The 18,623-nt window shown below is 41.7% G+C and overlaps 1 protein-coding gene across 1 annotated transcript in view; it reads right to left on the bottom strand.

The window, feature by feature from the left end:
* Nucleotides 1–1,397: 1,397 nt before the first annotated feature.
* LOC124048619 (inhibitory synaptic factor 2A-like) overlaps nucleotides 1,398–18,623 on the bottom strand; it is a 36,989-nt gene continuing 19,763 nt past the window's right edge. The window contains exon 3 of the mRNA XM_046369585.1: nucleotides 1,398–2,913. Coding sequence (XP_046225541.1) covers nucleotides 2,712–2,913 — 202 coding nt within the window. The 3' untranslated portion in view covers nucleotides 1,398–2,711. The remainder of the gene's footprint in view (nucleotides 2,914–18,623) is intronic.

The following is an 18,623-nucleotide window of genomic DNA, read 5'->3' as shown; positions in this document are numbered from 1 at the left end:
CCTGTAAACTTCTTTAAGAGGCTCCTCTGTTCTCCACTCGTTACCTGTATTAATGGCAGCTGTTTGAACTTGTTATCAGTATAAAAGACACCTGTCCACAACCTCAAACAGTCATACTCCAAACTCCACTATGGCCAAGACCAAAGAGCTGTCAAGGGACACCAGAAACAAAATTGTAGACCTGCACCAGGCTGGGAAGACTGAATCTGCAATAGGTAAGCAGCTTGGTTTGAAGAAATCAACTGTGGGAGCAATTATTAGGAAATGGAAGACATACAAGAACAATGATAATCTCCTTCATTCTGGGGCTCCACGCAAGATCTCACCCCGTGGGGTCAAAATGATCACAAGAACCGTGAGCAAAAATCCCAGAACCACACGGGGGGACCTATTGAACAACCTGCAGAGAGCTGGGACCAAAGTAACAAAGCCTACCATCAGTAACACACTACGCCGCCAGGGACTCAAATCCTGCAGTGCCAGACATGTCCCCCTGCTTAAGCCAGTACATGTCCCGGCCCGTCTGAAGTTTGCTAGAGAGCATTTGGATGATCCAGAAGAAGATTGGGAGAATGTCATATGGTCAGATGAAACCAAAATATACGTTTTTGGCAAAAACTCAACTCGTCGTGTTTGGAGGACAAAGAATGCTGAGTTGCATCCAAAGAACACCAACGCTACTGTGAAGCATGGGGGTGGAAACATCATGCTTTGGGGCTGTTTTTCTGCACAGGGACCAGGACGACTGATCCGTGTAAAGGAAAGAATGAATGGAGCCATGTATCGTGAGATTTTGAGTGAAAACCTCCTTCCATCAGCAAGGGCATTGAAGATGAAATGTGGCAGGGTCTTTCAGCATGACAATGATCCCAAACACACCGCCCGAGCAACGAAGGAGCGGCTTCGTAAGAAACATTTCAAGGTCCTGGAGTGGCCTAGCCAGTCTCCAGATCTCAACCCCATAGAAAATCTTTGGAGGGAGTTGAAAGTCTGTGTTGCCCAGCAACAGCCCCAAAACATCACTGCTCTAGAGGAGATATGCATGGAGGAATGGGCCAAAATACCAGCAACAGTGTGTGAAAACCTTGTGAAGACTTACAGAAAACGTTTGACCTCTGTCATTGCCAACAAAGGGTATATAACAAAGTATTGAGATAAACCTTTGTTATTGACCAAATACTTATTTTCCACCATAATTTGCAAATAAATTAATTAAAAATCCTACAATGTGATTTTCTGGATTTTCATTTCTCATTTTGTCTGTCATAGTTGAAGTGTACATATGATGAAAATTACAGGCCTCTCTCATCTTTTTAAGTGGGAGAACGTGCACAATTGGTGGCTGACTAAATACTTTTTTGCCCCACTGTTATACAAAATATATATATTGTATATGTCACGATGAGAAGACCATCACTAACGAGGAATCTGCTGTGTTTTTGGTCGTTTGCAGTCGTCAAGCAGCTGTGGCTTAATTTTGTGAGACGAGCCCCGGAGCGTACAGGACAAGTGGGTCTGCAAAGCCATCTGGGGGACCATAATGCACTGCTTCTGCATCTTCTTGTGTTGGGTTGCATAATGTTTCGGGTCCTGCATCGCTTGAGGTCAACAGGCGTTTCATCCCAATCGATGTATTGGCATGCAGAACAGTTGTTCGTTGAAACACCATTGTGTCACGACCACAGTCTTACTGAAGTTGAAGTGATTATTCACTCATAATATATGGCACCCAGCGCATACTTTTCCATTGCGACTTGCAATAAAGTAAGTACTAGTGCTATAGGTGCTATATACTTCATCCTGTTAAAAGTCAATGAGAGCATAAAGGACATAAAGCAAACAAATTGTGGTAAAATAGTTTATAGACCAGTAATCCGTATCTGAAATATAGCAATTCAAGCAGTAGATCACTCTGTTTTACGTACACTTTAATCTTTTTTTTACCCTCACTTTTTCTTGTGGTGCATTTCTCAGCCTGACCTTGTGTGTGTAGTTTTTGAATGATCAACTCTATTAAAAGTTTGAAATAAGGGTCATCATAATAATTGATTGGCTGAAACATCTCTGGATATAAAAGCTGGTGTTCTGACCCTCATTTGTCCATTAGTGATGAGGATGGATCCTTCCTCTCTTCTCTCTGTACACTCATTCTTTTGCTCTCGTTTTGACTCCCTAGCCTTTTATACTTAGTCACTTCCCTATCCTTTCTTTTCTCCTTACCTTTTTCCTTTTCATCTTCTACACTTTCATTTCTATAATTGCCCCTACCAGGTAGGTCAATTTTTCCAGAAGACTTCAGCACATTTGACAGTGCATCCCTCCCGCGCGAACAACTGATCTCAGGTGCTGAAGAGGCATTTTGGCGCTACGACAACACATGCATGTTCCACTCTCCGTTCTATACAGTTCAAACACGTCAGGATCAAAACAGATTCCATTCATCACCACACTATGGGTCTTCCAGGTCCTTTAACTGCCATCATACCTCTTTAATATCCCTTTTATATCTCAGTTTTTTTCCATTTTTTTTTCATTTCCCCTCTTGTTTGCTGCTTCTGTTAAAACACTAGTTTTAAGCGTCCGTTTTTATCTTTCTCTCTCCTTCCATATCTGGGCCCCACACTCCACACACTACCACTCAGTCCTCCGCAGTCTTTAGAAGGAGTGTCCTAATTCATGGTGTCCTTCCCTACTCTTCCCCTTTTTAAAATTCACAAGAACCAAAAGCACTTCTTCCGGCTCTTCTTGCCGCTGTGAGGGGGGCGTGCCGGTGTCACCGGCAGGGGTGAGTCCTGGCGGTGTGGCGTGGTGGGCTGGGGGGTCACAGCGGCTAGGGGGGAGCCCTCTGGAGGGTCTCCTACCCGCCACGTGCGGGTTACTGCCCCCTCCTGCAGCCGGAAGTCATGCTCCACACTGCAGAGAAGAGACAGAATGATTAAGTCACAAATACCCGCCTCTCACTATCATGTCAACCTGAACCGTACCATACTGGCTTGGATATTTTCTTTTCACATTGGGTGCGTTCATACATTCACTCTTGCAATCTACTCCTTACTGAGCTCTGGTTTGAGAGTCCCAGAGCTCAGAATAATTGATGCATGTACAAACAACCTACACCTGGTTGTTATGACAGGTTTCAGTAAACATTAAAAAAACTCTATTCAATTCTTGCCAGTAAAACAGTTAAAGTCACTGGCCCTTCTAGATAACATGAAAACAGTCGAACCAGCTCTGCTAAGGTAAGTCAAATGTTCAGAGTAAAGTCTTCTCTCATTTACTGTATGTCTGGATGTAGCTACCAAGCTAGCCAGCTTTAGCCAGTTAGCGTCAGTGCTTGACTGCCATTGTGAGATCAGAATGCTAGGATCAACCCTACTCTTCACCCAGAGCGTCCAGTGTGTGGTCTGACCGCTCTCAGAGTGAAAAGCTCTGAATTTATGAACAGACAATCTGACAATGCTCTGAGTCTATGAACAGTCCAGAGCGCACTCTGGAGGCAATTTACGAACACACCCATTGTCCTTTCCTGCTTTGGTCCCAACAACTATGGTGGATGAGTAAATAAGTCAGCACAGTAAAGCCTGGTTCAGCTTGGCTCAATAGTGTGAATAAACCAAAAGAGGGGTAGAAAAATCAAGAGAAAAAGGGAAGAAAAATTAAAAGGCAGCTAAGATGCTGATTCGGTGGTGACTGTATAGCTTTAGGGCCTAGTATGTAGGAGTAGAGTCAGGTTTAAACGCTGACGCACCCCCTCCACAGTCTATAAGCTATTCAGGTGAGGCATTAATAAATAAACACATCATAGATAAAGAAAAGCCTATAAGGATCATATTTACCTGCAGCTACACGTTCAGTAAACTGAATTGTGCCTCCCCCTGCAAGCATATTTTATATTTTTTTACTTTGCTGCTTGCTGTTCTTTCTGATTATGCAGTGAGTGTCCTAGTTAGGTGGAGTTTCTCATCACAGCATCACTCCTCCCTCTTTCAGTGGGAGGAGAGAGAGAGAGAGAGAGAGCGAATGAGTGGGATAGAGAGATGCAGAGGGCGAGACACAACAGCAGGACCCTGAGCTTCAACAGCAGAACAATGAGATGTATCAGGAGCTTCATATTCTTCTCAATTCATACTAGACATCCGGCTTAGCCCCCCCCCCCACACACACACACACACACATATATATATAGTCACTCGCTCAACAGCCACTTCAGTTATTCAAACGCACAAGAACACTCAAGAATTTAGGCACTCAGACAGACACAGGCAGGTAGAGTAATGGACAAAAGGCAGGCAACAGTACAGACAGAGCATCTCAAAGAGGATTTCATCCATCCCCACTGTATACTACTGTAGAAGAAGGTATACTACTGTACAGAAGGTGGGGAAAAGTCACTTCAAAACCAAACCTCTTTTCGCTCTGGAATGAAAAGAGTCTATCCATGGAAGCATAAGGGACTGCTGTGTGACTGACTGCTCAAAGCTTTAGATAAAAACACAGACCAACTCCAGCAGCTTATATAGTGGCGAGACAGCCTCAAACACTAGCTGTGTAGCCTGCCCCATCCCAACACACACACACACACACACACACACACACACACACACACACACACACACACACACACACACACACACACACACACACACACACACACACACACACACACACACACACACACACACACACACACACACACACACACACACACACACACACACACACATGCCCCTCTGTACGTGCCACCACTATCCCAAGACAGCACCCCACCAGAGTTCCCCAGTGAGATGTCCTATGTTCCTGCTGTGTAAATGAAAAGCCCCAGTCTGTGGCCCCAGCGTGATCAACGCTCGACAGGCACTGGAGGGAGCTGTCCGCCCTCAACCTTAATTATCTCAGCTAGCATCGAGCATCAAGAAGCCTACTTAGTGACTACTGTGCTGTGGCACCAAACACAACACAACACACACACACACACCATGCATGCAAGCACACACACACACTCCTACCCCTTTGCTGTGCTACTGATGTGCTCTCCTAAAATATGTTTTAACCCTCAAGCTACAGATTGGTGTCAATTTGACACAAGAGGCATAATTTTGATCTTAGCCCAAATGTGGTTTATTCAATTCTTAATTTTTTTTTCATGACTGTCAATCAACTTGTTCTTAACAAATCTAAATTATTGTTTTGTGTGGACTTAGTTTAGTGAGTCCTTTTGGGTCATTTTGACCGCAGCCAAAAACACCTATTTCGGCCTATAGTAATTTGATAGATTCCAAAAAATATGATAGTAATTTATGTTTTTTATGGAAACATAATTACAAGTTATCCATATACAGCCAGAAGGTGGAGGGGGACCAGTATCAGTGATTGTGATCAGATAGACAGCTCATCTGCAGAGATACAGTGCCTTGCAAAAGTATTCATCCCCCTTGGCATTTTGCCTATTGTATTACAACCTGTAATTTAAATGGGTTTTTATTTGGATTTCATGTAATGGGCATACACAAAATAGTCCAAACTGGTGAGGTGAAATGAAAAAAATTCAAAAAAATGTAAAACAGAAAAGTGGTGCATGCATATGTATTCACCCTCTTTGCTATGAAGCCCTTTAAGATCTGGTGCAACCAATTACCTTCAGAAGTCATATAATTAGTTACATTGCACATAGGTGGACTTTATTTAAGTGTCACATGATCATGATCTATCATATGATCTCAGTATACATACACCTGTTCTGAAAGGCCCCAGAGTCTGCAACACAACTAAGCAAGGGGCACCACCAAGCAAGCAGCACCATCAAGACCAAGGAGCTCTCCAAACAGGTCAGGGACAAAGTTGTGGAGAAGTACACATCAGGGTTGGATTATTTAAAAAAAATCTGAAACTTTGAACATCCCACGGAGCACCATTAAATCCATTATTAAAAAATGGAAAGAATATGGCACCAAAACAAACCTGCAAAGAGGGTGTCACCCACCAAAACCCATGGACCAGGCAAGGAGGGCATTAATCAGAGAGGCAAAAAAGAGACCAAAGATAACCCTGAAGGAGCTGCAAAGCTCCACAGCGGAGATTGGAGTATCTGTCCATAGGACCACTTTAAGCCGTACACTCCACAGAACTGGGCTTTATGTAAGAGTTTGTCAGAAAAAATACATTGCTTAAAAAAAAATGAACAACACGTTTGGTGTTCGCCAAAAGGCATGTGGGAGACTCCTCAAACATATGGAAGAAGGTACTCTGGTCAGATGAGACTAAAATTGAGCTTTTTGGCCATCAAGGGAAATGTTATTTTTGGCGCAAACCCAACACCTCTCATCACCCTGAAAAGATCATCTCCACAGTGAAGCATGGTGGTGGCAGCATCATGCTGTGGGGATGTTTTTCATCAGCAGGGACTGGGAAACTGGTCAGAATTGAAGGAATGATGGATATGGCAACATACAGGTAAATTCTTGAGGGAAACCTGTTTCAGTCTTCAAGAGATTTGAGACTGGGGAGGAGGTTCACCTTCCAGCAGAACAATGACCCTAAGCATACTGCTAAAGCAATACTCGAGGGGTTTAAAGGAAAACATTGACATGTATTGGAATGGTCTAGTTTAAGCCCAGACCTCAATCCAATTGAGATTCTGGTATGACTTAAAGACTGCTGTACACCAGCGGAACCCATCCAACTTGAAGGAGCTGGAGCAGTTTTGCCTTGAATAATGGGCAAAAATCCCACTGGCTATAAAGACATACCCTGTAATTGCTGCAAAAGGTGGCTCTACAAAGTATTGACTTTGGGGGGGATGGGGGGTGGGGTGAATAGCTATTCACGCTCAAATTTTCATTTTTTTGGTCTTATTTCTTGTTTGTTTCACAATAAAACATATTTTGCATCTCCAAAGTGGTAGGCATGTTGTGTGAATCAAATGATACAACAAATCAATTTTTTCCAGGTTGTAAGGTAACAAAATAGAAAAAAATGCCAAGGGGGTGAATACTTTCGCAAGACTGCGCCATGTACTCACCTAAGATTGTACTTTTCTATACCACGTACAGTATCTTATGACTTTGTAAAAAAAAAAAAATTACCTTATTTCTGTGCACATAAAAAATCTACTGATGGTATATAAAGTCTGCCAATTGTAATAAATAATTGATTGACCTGCAATACACTCCGAATCAACACATATTCTCTGAAAAGTATTTCTAAGGCAAAACCAGGTTTCTCTGGTCATAATATTAAAGGACGACTGCACTTCCTGATTTGGTCTTGACTGAAGGCAATCAAGAGTTGTCTTGAATGCCGGTCTTGACTCAGCTCAGCTGTGCTACAACACAATATTCTATAACTGGCTAGTTTTGTCTCATCTCTCCTTATGTCCGCTGTTAGATCCTAGAACTACTAATATCTCTACAACAGGTGTAGGCTACATGTGGACATTGCACAAATATCGCCTAGCTTGAGTGTAGATACATTTAACAACGACAATGAGTGTGTTGAGATTACAATGACACAAATGTTACGCTGTAAATATCATATTGATGTGCTTATGCAGCCTAGACTTAGCTAATAAATAACACTACGTTGCGTGTAGAAGTACAACTTCAGGTGTCTAACCAGAACTAGAATGGCATTCTATTTGTCCATTTGGACAAATCTAAGGATTTGTCTGTCTAACCACACACTGACATGCACAGCTCTTTGGGTGAGGCTCTCTCTTCAGTGGGTGAGGAAGTCCCTTCCATTTCTGTAATGTATTACAGGGTATGGACAGGTGCAGTCAGGTGGCAGGAGGATTGGAGTGCATGACATTCCATCCTGGATATGACAGCGTTTTCCCATAGAGATAGCTAGAGGACTCATCTTTGTACCTGTGCCATTAAAGTGCCTGTGATAGCCTCAATGGTTCTGCCCATGCTATCTCCAATAAGAAGTAATCCGTTTTCTTCTTCACGATTGGCTGATCCCTCCTGATGACCCAGTGGGACATGACTCTAACCGGGTCACCAGGAGGGATCAGCCAATGAATTTGGAAGTCCCATCCAGTTGACTACATTAAAATGGTGGAAGCCCTGTTGAAAAATGTTTCTTAAAGGAAGCAAACGGAACAAAACAGGGATAAACATACCTGAATTTGTCTAAAAGAAACTCTTGTTTGCAACTGTTGGACTAAAGATTACACCCTAGATCAGGTAGATGCAGGCAAGAGTGTGCAAGGTGGTATTGAATGTGTCACCTTGATTACTCAAATGTTTCTTTTGACCTGTGCACCTACGCTGTAAACTTTCATTCATAGATTAGGTTGTAGAAACCTCATGATGGGTACAGGCAAAATTAGAGTTTCATGTAGTATCCTAAACCTATCGATGGTACATTGAGCTGGGTGAATGGAATGTGAATGACAGTCATCCAATATTCTGTAATAGCAATGAGGCCATGCTCATAAAAAAAAACGGCATCCCACATTTTAAATGGCACCGACCGCCACTGATCTATATACAGGGAGTACCAGTTCCCAGTGGGCAGGTTTGGGGAGTAAAGGATGACATGTAATCCGTTACATGTAAATTATTTTAAAAAAACGGTCACTTTTATCTGTTACGTTACCAGCAAAAATATTGTAATCAGATCACCGATACTTTTGAAAAACTAGATTCATTCGACGATTACTTTTCAATTCTGAAAGAACGTTTGCAAAAAACTTTGACACTTCTGTTTTCTCAATTACATTAAAATCAGCATTGAAAAAAGGCGCAAGTTTAAGTTTGTTCGACCTGAGCGAGTCTGACCAGAAGTTAGAGACCAATATGATGACACACACCAAATGTGTTTGATGGATCGCGGGAAAAGAGCAGGAATAGGCTTTTGTAGGCTACAGTCCAAGCTATGTCTTCCATTTGAGCGACTGCTGTCGGCATCCAAAGATTATCCAATTTAAATAAACGCTTGGAGGTAAGGATGACAGTAGTGGTGTAGTCTACGGCGATACGGATATCACTTATTATTGATATCTACATAGCGCATTGATGTGAATCACAATGCTGCTCTCTCATTTAGCTATTTGCGCCTTAAGGGTTGTGTTTGTTGTGGATGGCTGTTCACAAGTCTAAATGTGTATTTGAACCCAATAATGGTTGCATTCAAGAAGTTTAAACTGCCTATCAATCATTGTTTTTGAAACCAGTGGACAGCCAGTGAAAAATGTGCTCTTGCAACAGTTGCATAGTGCAGATAAAAGCCTATGGAATAAAAGTGAGGATTTTATTGCTCAATCTAAATCATGCCGATTAAAAAAATAAATGCATAGGCCTAATGGACACATGCTCAAACTCGCACACTTTGATAGACTTAAAGGGACAATCTGTCATTGCTACATCCATTTTTTGATTTATAAATTATACATACAGTACCAGTCAAAGGTTTGGACACACCTACTCATTCAAGGGTTTTTCTTCATCAAAAATATGGAATAATGTAGTAACCAAAAAATAGTAAAACAAATCAAAATATATTTTAGATTGTAGATTCTTGAAAGTATGGGACATTTCTCCAAAAAGTACGATCTTTGTCCCTATGTACAGTTGCAAACCGGCGGTTTTGGAGCAGTGGCTTCTACCTTGCTGAGCGGCCTTTCAGGTTGTCGACATAGGACTTGTTTTACTGTGGATATAGATACTTTTGTACCTGTTTCCTCCAGCATCTTCACAAGGTCCTTTGCTGTTGTTCTGGGATTGATTTGCACTTTTTGCAACAAAGTACGTTCATCTCTGGGTGACAGAACGCGTCTCCTTCCTGAGCGGTATAATGGCTGTGTGGTCCCATGGTGTTTATACTTGCATAATATTGTTTGTACAGATGAACGTCGTATCTTCAGGGGTTTGGAAATTGTTCCCAAGGATGAACCAGACTTGTGGAGGTCTTGGCTGATTTCTTTTGATTTTCCCATGATGTCAAGCAAAGAGGCACTGAGTTTAACGGTAGGCCTTGAAATACATCCACAGATAGACCTCCAATTGACACAAATTATGTCAATTAGCCAATCAGAAGCTTCTAAAGCCATTACATTAATTTTGGGAATTTTCCAAGCTGTTTAAAGGCACAGTCAACTTAGTGTATGTTATCTTCTGACCCACTGGAATTGTGATACAGTGAAAAAATCTGTCTGTAAACAATTGTTGGAAAAATTACTTGTATCATACACAAACTTTCCACAACTATAGTTTGTTAATGAAATTTGTGGAGTGGTTGAAAAAATAGTTTTAATACCTCCAACCTAAGTGTATGTAAACGTCAACTGTATATAAAAATATATATTTTCTAAATAACATTTAGTTCACATTTCTATTTCATCTTTACAATCATTTGAATGATATTTTGATTTAATCTCTTCAGTTTGTGTTGGAAAGAGAAAGGTTAATGTCTAATCATTTTTTCTTTCTCTTGTGGTCTCTGGATAGAAGAACCTAGCTAGCTCAGCCATTGGCTAGCCCTCCAGAAGCTGGAAAGAAGGCCTTTACCATTTAATTATATTAAACCAGAATTGTGCAGTGACAGTGGAATGAATCACATTTGGACTTGCAATGGATGGAACCATTCAAAATATGTCACGTGTGAGAGCACGAGCAAATAATCAGTGGTGCAAGCAGTACTTTTCCCACGCTAACGCTTGTAATGTTAGCTAGCTTGTGTTGTAGTAGTGTGACAATGGTGACGCTGGCTTCCGCAGCTGTTATTAACTTCAACATGGATGTTGTTGATCATTTTTTAATATCACCCTTTTTAAGATTAACTTTCAAACGTCTTTCAAACAAATTATCGCCGTTTGGTGAGTGGCACTGTTTTTGTTGTTGCAGCTTGCTTGTAAGCTAATTCTTTCTTTCTTTTTTTCACCTTTATTTAACCAGGTAGGCCAGTTGAGAACAAATTCTCATTTACAACTGTGACCTGGTCAAGATAACGCAAAGCAGTGCGACAAAAACAACAACACAGAGTTACACATAAACAAACGTACGGTCAATAATACATTAGAAAAAAAGAAAGAAAAATCTATGTACAGTGTGTGCAAATGTAGAAGAGTAGGGAGGTAGGCAATAAATAGGCGAAATACTTACAATGCTCTTTGAAAATAATGACTGTGTAACGTTGTTGAATTTAAACTTTAGATCACTGGTGTGATAAAATATACTTGCAATCGGAAGTAATTGCTGGTATGTTAATTTCATTTTGGAAATGAAATAGTTGTGTCACGTTTTAGAGAAGACCCAAATTCGAGGTACAGAATGGCAGGCAGTCTCAGGGTCAGGGCAGGCAGAGGTCAAAAATCCAGTGTGGTGTGACACAGAACGGCAGGCAGGGTCAGGGCAGGCGGAATGGTCAAAACTGGGAGAACTAGAAAACAGGAACTAGAAACAGGAGCAAGCCCCCCTCACCTCTGATTCAGAGGGGTTGGGTTAAATGCGGAAGATACAGTTTGGTTGAATGAATTCAATTGTGCAACTGACTTGGCACCCCCTTTTCCCTGGTGTGATAGTGGTGTCAGGCTACCATAGTTTGTGCAAACAGTGTGATTTGTTTTGCTGGTCGCATTATGTTATACATGTGTCCCTGTCGGTTCTGTCTCTGTGTGAGCGGCAACCCGGCAACCAGGCCTGTTTGATTAATTCATGATGTCTTCAAAATGCATTGCTCCTCACTAGAACTACAATGGTCTATCACATCCTCACACGGTCTCACTTATCATTGCAATGCAGATGACACTCAACTACTTTTCTCCTGCCTGGCAGTTATCTCAGCTTGGATGTCGACAGGAGGTCAGGTCCAGTCCTGCCCAGTCCAAGCTCTTCTCTGTCCTGGCACCCCAATGGTGGAATCAGCTTCCCCCTGAAGCTAGGACAGCAGAGTCCCTGCCCATTGTCTGAAAACACCTGAAACCCTACCTCTTCAAAGAGTATCTTAAATAAATCCACAGCAATCCCCTCGCACCCCCTCATCACCCCTGTTAGTCCAAGAACTGATGCTCTGGTAACGTTTGCTTCACCTGATATAGAGGTCCTGGATGGCAGGGAGCTTGGCCCCAGTGATGTACTGGGCCGTCCGCACCACCCTCTGTAGCGCTTTGCGGTTGAAGGTGGTGCATTTGCCATACAAAGTGCTGAAGCAGCCAGTCAAGATGCTCTCGATGGCACAGCTGTAGAACTTTTTGAGGATCCGAGAGCCCATGCCAAATCTTTTCAGGCGCTGTTGTGCCCTCTTCACGACTGTGTATATGGATCATGTTAAGTCCTTAGTGATGTGGATGCCAAGGAACTTGAAGCTCTCGACCCGCTTCACTACAGCTCCGTCGATGTGGATGGAGGCGTGTTCTTTCCTCATTCTCCTGTAGTCCACAATCAGCTCCTTGGTCTTACTGACATTGAGGGAGAGGTTGTTGTCCTTGCACCACACTGCCAAGTCTCTGACCTCCTCCCTATAGGCTGTCTCATCGCTTCAGTGATCAGGCCTTCCACCATCATGTCAGCAGCAAACTTGATGATGGTGTTGGAGTCGTGCGTGGCCACACAGTTATGGTGAACAGGGAGTACAGGAGGGGACTAAGCACGCACCCCGTAGGGGCCCCCATGTTGAGGGTCAGTGTGGAGGAGATGTTGTTGTCAACCGTCACCACCTGGGGTGGCCCATCAGGAAGTCCAGGATCCAGTTGCAGAGGGAGTACCCGAGCTTGGTGATAAGCTTGGAGGGGACTCTGGTGTTGAACACTGAACTGACATTTATGAACAGCATTCTCACATAGTTATTTCCCCTCTTGTCTAAGTGGGAGAGGGCAGTGTGAAGTGCAATAGAAATTGCGTCATCTGTGGATCTGTTGGGGCGGAATCGGAATTGTAGTGGATCCAGGGTGTCTGCGATGATGGTGTTGTGTGTTATGACCAGCCTTTCAAAGCAATTCATAATTACGGCTGTGAGTGCTGCAGGGCGACAATCATTTCGGCAGGTTACCTTGGGAACAGGGACTATGGTGGTCTGCTTAAAACATGTAGGTATTACAGACTGGGTCAGGGAGAGGTTGAGAATGTCAGTGAAGACACTTGCCAGCTGGTCAGCGCATGCTCTGAGTACACATCATAGTAATCCATCTGCCCCTGCGGCCTTGTGAATGCTAACCTGTTTAAAGGTTTTATTGGCTACGGAGAGCGTGATCACACAGTCGTCCGGAACAGCTGGTGCCCTCATGCATAGTTCAGTGTTGCTAGTCTCGAAGCACGCATAGAAGGTATTTAGCTTGTCTGGGCTTGCATCACTGGACAGCTCGCGGCTGGGTTTCCCTTTGCAATCCATGGTAGTTTGCAAGCCCTTGGTAAACTCTGATTTACCAACCCAAAATACTCCCGCACAACCTCTTCTTGTGTCTCCACCAGATGGAGACTACAAGTGTAATGGCTGCGCTAAATGCCCTGGCACTTGCAAATGTAGATCTTTCAAAACACCCCCAAACAAGGAAACAGATCCAAATCAAAGGCTCCACTAAGTTAGTTATTTATCTGATAACCCTTCCTTGGTAAAAATTATGTGGACAAAATTAAGCGTGAGGAGAGGGTGACCATGGCAATTTATTGTTAAAATGAGAGGCCACCTGGATTTCTTATTTAAAGACCCTTGCCCCCTTCGGTCTAAACTTAAAGTTTGATCTGAAGCCATTCTTGTGATTGTTGTGTTTTTGCTATCCATTGTAAATAATGTTTCTAGGCCTGTATAGCCAAATTGTGTCTATGATCGTATGTTATCCATTCACACTTTTTTATATGTTCTATTTATTTCTGTAAATCAACCAAGTCACAGCCAGCCCTGATTACAGACACCTTTGTGTGTCCTTTCAAACCATATAAACTAGTGACCCGCAGTGCTTGTCAATATACCCTGAAGACAAAAGCTTGGATGTTGAAACGTTGGTTATAAAATGATTGCATCTGAGCTCCTGGAGTGTGCGGCTTTCCTTTTCTTTTCAAGTTTGCAAGCCCTGCCACATCCGACGAGCATCAGAGCCGGTGTAGTAGGATTCGACCTTGGTCGTATTGACACTTTACCTGTTTGATGTTTCATAAGCGGGCGTAGCAGTATTTCGTATAAGCGTCTGGATTAGTGTCCCGCTCGTTAAGTTGCAGCTCTAGCCTTTAGCTCAGTGCGGATGTTGCCTGAAATCCATGGCTTCTGGTTGGGATATGTACGTACGGTCACCGTGGAGACAATGTTGTCAATGCACTTATTAATGAAGGTGGTGACTGATGTGGTAAACCCCAGAACATATTCCAGTCTGTGCTAGTGAAACAGTCCTGTAGCTTAGCATCCGCTTCATCGGACCATTTCCATATTGAGCGCGTACTTCCTGTTTGAGTATTTGCTTGTAAGCAGGAATTAGGAGGATAGAGTTACATGCTGACCACACTGCTCGCATCGCTTGTGCAAGCGTTACAAAATAAATGTACACATACATGTTATTCAAACATTGCACCCACACTGCTCGTGTGCATCAGCGAGCATCTGCGTAGACGGGCGCTAAAATAGAACTTGGTTCTATATGTGACGCTCAACGCGCTGCAAGTCCTGCCTCTCAAATCTCCTCATTGGTTTTTTTGAGCATATACTGTATCTACGTGGGTGATTGAAAGATGAAGTGAGGACCACACTCGGTTGTAGTAATGCACCATAAAGTTGGTTGCCAACCGCCATATCAAGTTCAAGAAGAAAAATAAGCCTTAAAGAAGGAGGAGAGATGATGAGAAACTAATTTGGTTTAGCCGTTTTATCTGTGGATTAATTGTCAGAGTAGAGGACCTTGTGCATTTCAGATAAAATAACAACCCAATGTTTATATCCCAGGACAAATTAGTTAGCAACAGCAAGCTAGTTAGCTAAATTACCATAAATGTTTAATGCTTTTCGACCAGTCCCCAAATTAATATAATTGGTTCAGAGTTTGTTTTGATATATCAACCTGCGTATCCAGATCGCGTCTAGTGTGGGGGGACAAAATCGACATGCGCGCCATGGTGCATGCAGACGCATGTGGGGTCTGGTCAGCATGTTATGATCAGATTTGCAAAATGGAGGGCATGGGGAGAGCTTTGTATGCATCTCGGTGTGTGGAGTAAAGGTGACAGAGTAGAAATTAAGTAAAAAGGATTTCAGTTTTCCTGCATTAAAGTCGCCGGCCACTATGAGCATCCGCCTCTGGGAGAGCATTTTCTTCTTTGCTTATGGCCCTATACAGCTCATTCAGCTCATGTGGTCTTAGTGCCAGCATTGGCTTGTGGTGGTAAATAGACAACTACAAAAAATATAGATGAAAACTCTCTTGGCAAATAGTGTGATCTAGAGTTTGTCATCAGGCCAGCAGAACCTTGAGACTTCCTTAATAGTAGAGATTGCGCACCAGTTGTTGTTAACAAAGAGACACACCCCCTCCTCTGAGCTTCCCCGACGCAACCATTCTGTGCTGCCAATGTATAGAAAAAACTGCTAGATTTATATTTACCTTATTCAGCCACGACTTTGAGAAACATAAGATATTACAGTTCTTCAGATCACATTGATAGGATAGCCTCGAACGGAAGCTCATCCAGTTTATTCTCCAGTGATTGCATAGAAGGGAGGTTTGAGGCAATTTATACACTCTCCGACGTAGTCTCGTCAGGTATCCAGCAAGCCAGCCTCTATAGCACCATCTCCTCCTTCTTCGAGTATTGGGGATTTGGGCCCGGTCCTCAATAATCAATATGTCTTTCTCCTCCGACTCATTGAAGTAGATGTGGAAATGATGGCAGAAACATAATGTACAAAAAAGTTACGATCAGCGCCAAATAAGACATAAAATTGCACAATTGGTTAGGAACCGCAATTCCCTCCGGCGCCATTATGACTGCTCATAAATAGCTATAACCATGTAAAAAAATCTAAATGACCTAAGATACACACTTAGTTTCACTCAAAAGAGCTCATAAAGGTATGTCAGTAAGTATGAATGCTTGGTATGAATACTTGGTAGAACTGTAATACAGAAACTAGCTACCCGATGAAGATACAAATTGTTCTAAAAATTATTATTCGACTGGAAATGTTATACAAATACCAGAACTCCTATAATATCCTCTAATATTCTACATGTGCAACTTGTTGTGATATTTTGGGAGCTATATCATTTAGTTTTGAAGTGACATAGAAGATTTTGGCATGCTTTTTGAAGCACGCTCCCATAGCCCCGATACGACTCCCATTATTTCACTAACTAATGCTGGCTGTGGGGTTAATAAAGAAAACGAAGACATATTTTTTGGTCAATGTCTTCCAGGATCACTTTTTACGTGAATTTAATAACTTTTTTGCAATACAATTGAGTATATTTCAAAAGTTTGTATACTGCCCCTTTTAAATGGCAGTTGTTTTTCACCACATAAATATGAGAATAAATATTTACTTCAAAATTCTGAAAACTAAATGATACTAATCAAATGATGGTAAATAATACATTGGAAAAAAACTTATGGTAACATATTCAATATAAATGTTCTCTAAGGTTCACACGGCGATTAAGTTAACATTTTTAGAAGATTCAGCAACAGGGCGTTTTCTTTGACCCCCCTCCCCTTCTCTTTTTGGGCGCTCCGAAATGCTTTGCTTCAATTTCAAAAAATGTGTTTCTTAAACAGTACTTAGTACTAGTACTAAAGTACTTAGCCTTAGTACTAAAATGTGGATTGTACTTTGGAAGAATGCTGCACATTATATGAAGGAAAAGTGCATATTTTCGTTAAGCAAAAATAAAAGTCTATTTTGGTCATTTTTATATCAGATAACATTCATTACATGTATAATGATGTTTCGATAAGAAATAAGATGATATTTTGCTATGATTGTTGCTTTTTCCAATAGTTTCTTCTTGGGGTCAAAATGACCCCAGTTGGTAATCTCTGTATGTATAATATGTTGGTAGCTTGAGGGTTACGGAAAAGATGTGTGGGTACATACAATTCAGTAATAATGGTTGTGTTGCAAATTATACTTCACTGCAGAGTGAGTCTAGATTCTGATAGTGAGATCTTAGAGAAAATTATTGGTATGGGATTCTTTACATGGGATTGTATCACTGATATGCATCTATACAGTGTATGCATTTAATCTTTAATGGGATCTTTTTGAGAATTTCTGAAGATATCGTTATGTAAAAAAGTTTTTGAATATACTGTAAGATGTTATCATATAATGTAAGACAATATTTGACAGTTTTCTGAATTTTTCCTTGATTCTCTTGAAGTGGGATTTGAGGTGAATACAGTCACAGCCGGAGAGACCTATAGGGACAGGGACTAGAGATGGGCTTAAAGAGACAACCCCCCCCACCCCAAAATGGGAATGTTCCTCAATACTGAAAAGGTTTTAGCAGCAAACCATTCCATTCCAACTGAGTGGCCTGACCTCGCTTTTGCTTGTTTCCACAGCTGGGTAGTACTGTATGTTGAAACAAAACAAATAAGGTGGCGAGTAGTGACCTTGCTCAAGGGCACTACAACAGCGTATCCCACCAGGGACTTGGATCAGCAACTTTCTGGTCACAAGCGCACTAGTTGTCCTAACCCCAAGGTCTTACGGTATGCTGTAAACACAATAACACAACTATATTAAGGGACAACCAAGGTGAATGTCAGATCGTCTGGGATGAAACATGATTTTGTCCTAAGAAAATGGGCTCTGGTGGATTGGATAGCAAAATGGCATCAGCATTTCCCCTTTATAATCACAGATCACTATGTTTATTTCGGTGTTTGCATGTATTTTACAGTGCCTTCAGAAAGTATTCATACCCCTTGACTTATTCCAAATTCAAAAAACACAATACCCCATAATGACAAAGTGAAAACATGTTTTTTGAAATGTTTGCACATTTATTGAAAAATAAATACAGAAATATCTCATTTACATAAGTGTTCACACCCCTGAGTCAATATTTTGTAGAAGAACCTTTGGCAGCGATTACAGCTGTGAGTTTTCCTGGGTATGTCTTGGATTGTGCAACATTTGCCCATTACTCTTTTCAAAATTCTTCAAGCTTTGTCAAATTGTTTGTTGATCATTGCTAGACAACCATTTTCAGGTCTTGCCATAGATTTTCAAGCAGATTTAAGTAAAAACTGTAACTCAGCCATTCAAGAATATTCACTGTTTTCTTGGAAGCAACCCCACTGTAGATTTGGCCTTGTGTTTTAGGTGAACTTATCTCCAAGTCTCTGGCGGAAAGCAGACTGACCCAGGTTTTCCTCTAGGATTTTGCCTGTGCTTAGCTCCATTCTGTACATTTGTTTTATCCTGAAAAACTCTCCAGTCCTTAACGATTACAAGCATACCCATAACATGATGAAACCACCACTGCTTGACAATATGGATAGTGGTACTCAGTAATGTATTGGATTTGCCCCAAACATCACACTTTATAATCAGGACAAAAAGTGAATTGCTTTGCCACATTTTTTGCAGTATTATTTTAGTGCCTTGTTGCAAACAGGATGTATGTTTTGTAATATTTGTATTCCGTACAGGCTTCCTTCTTTTTACTGTCAATTAGGTAAGTTATGTGGTGTAAC

Source organism: Oncorhynchus gorbuscha, linkage group LG11 (assembly GCF_021184085.1).
Source record: "Oncorhynchus gorbuscha isolate QuinsamMale2020 ecotype Even-year linkage group LG11, OgorEven_v1.0, whole genome shotgun sequence".
In the NCBI taxonomy this organism is placed as follows: domain Eukaryota; kingdom Metazoa; phylum Chordata; class Actinopteri; order Salmoniformes; family Salmonidae; genus Oncorhynchus; species Oncorhynchus gorbuscha.
This window is presented reverse-complemented; position numbering and strand designations above follow the sequence as displayed.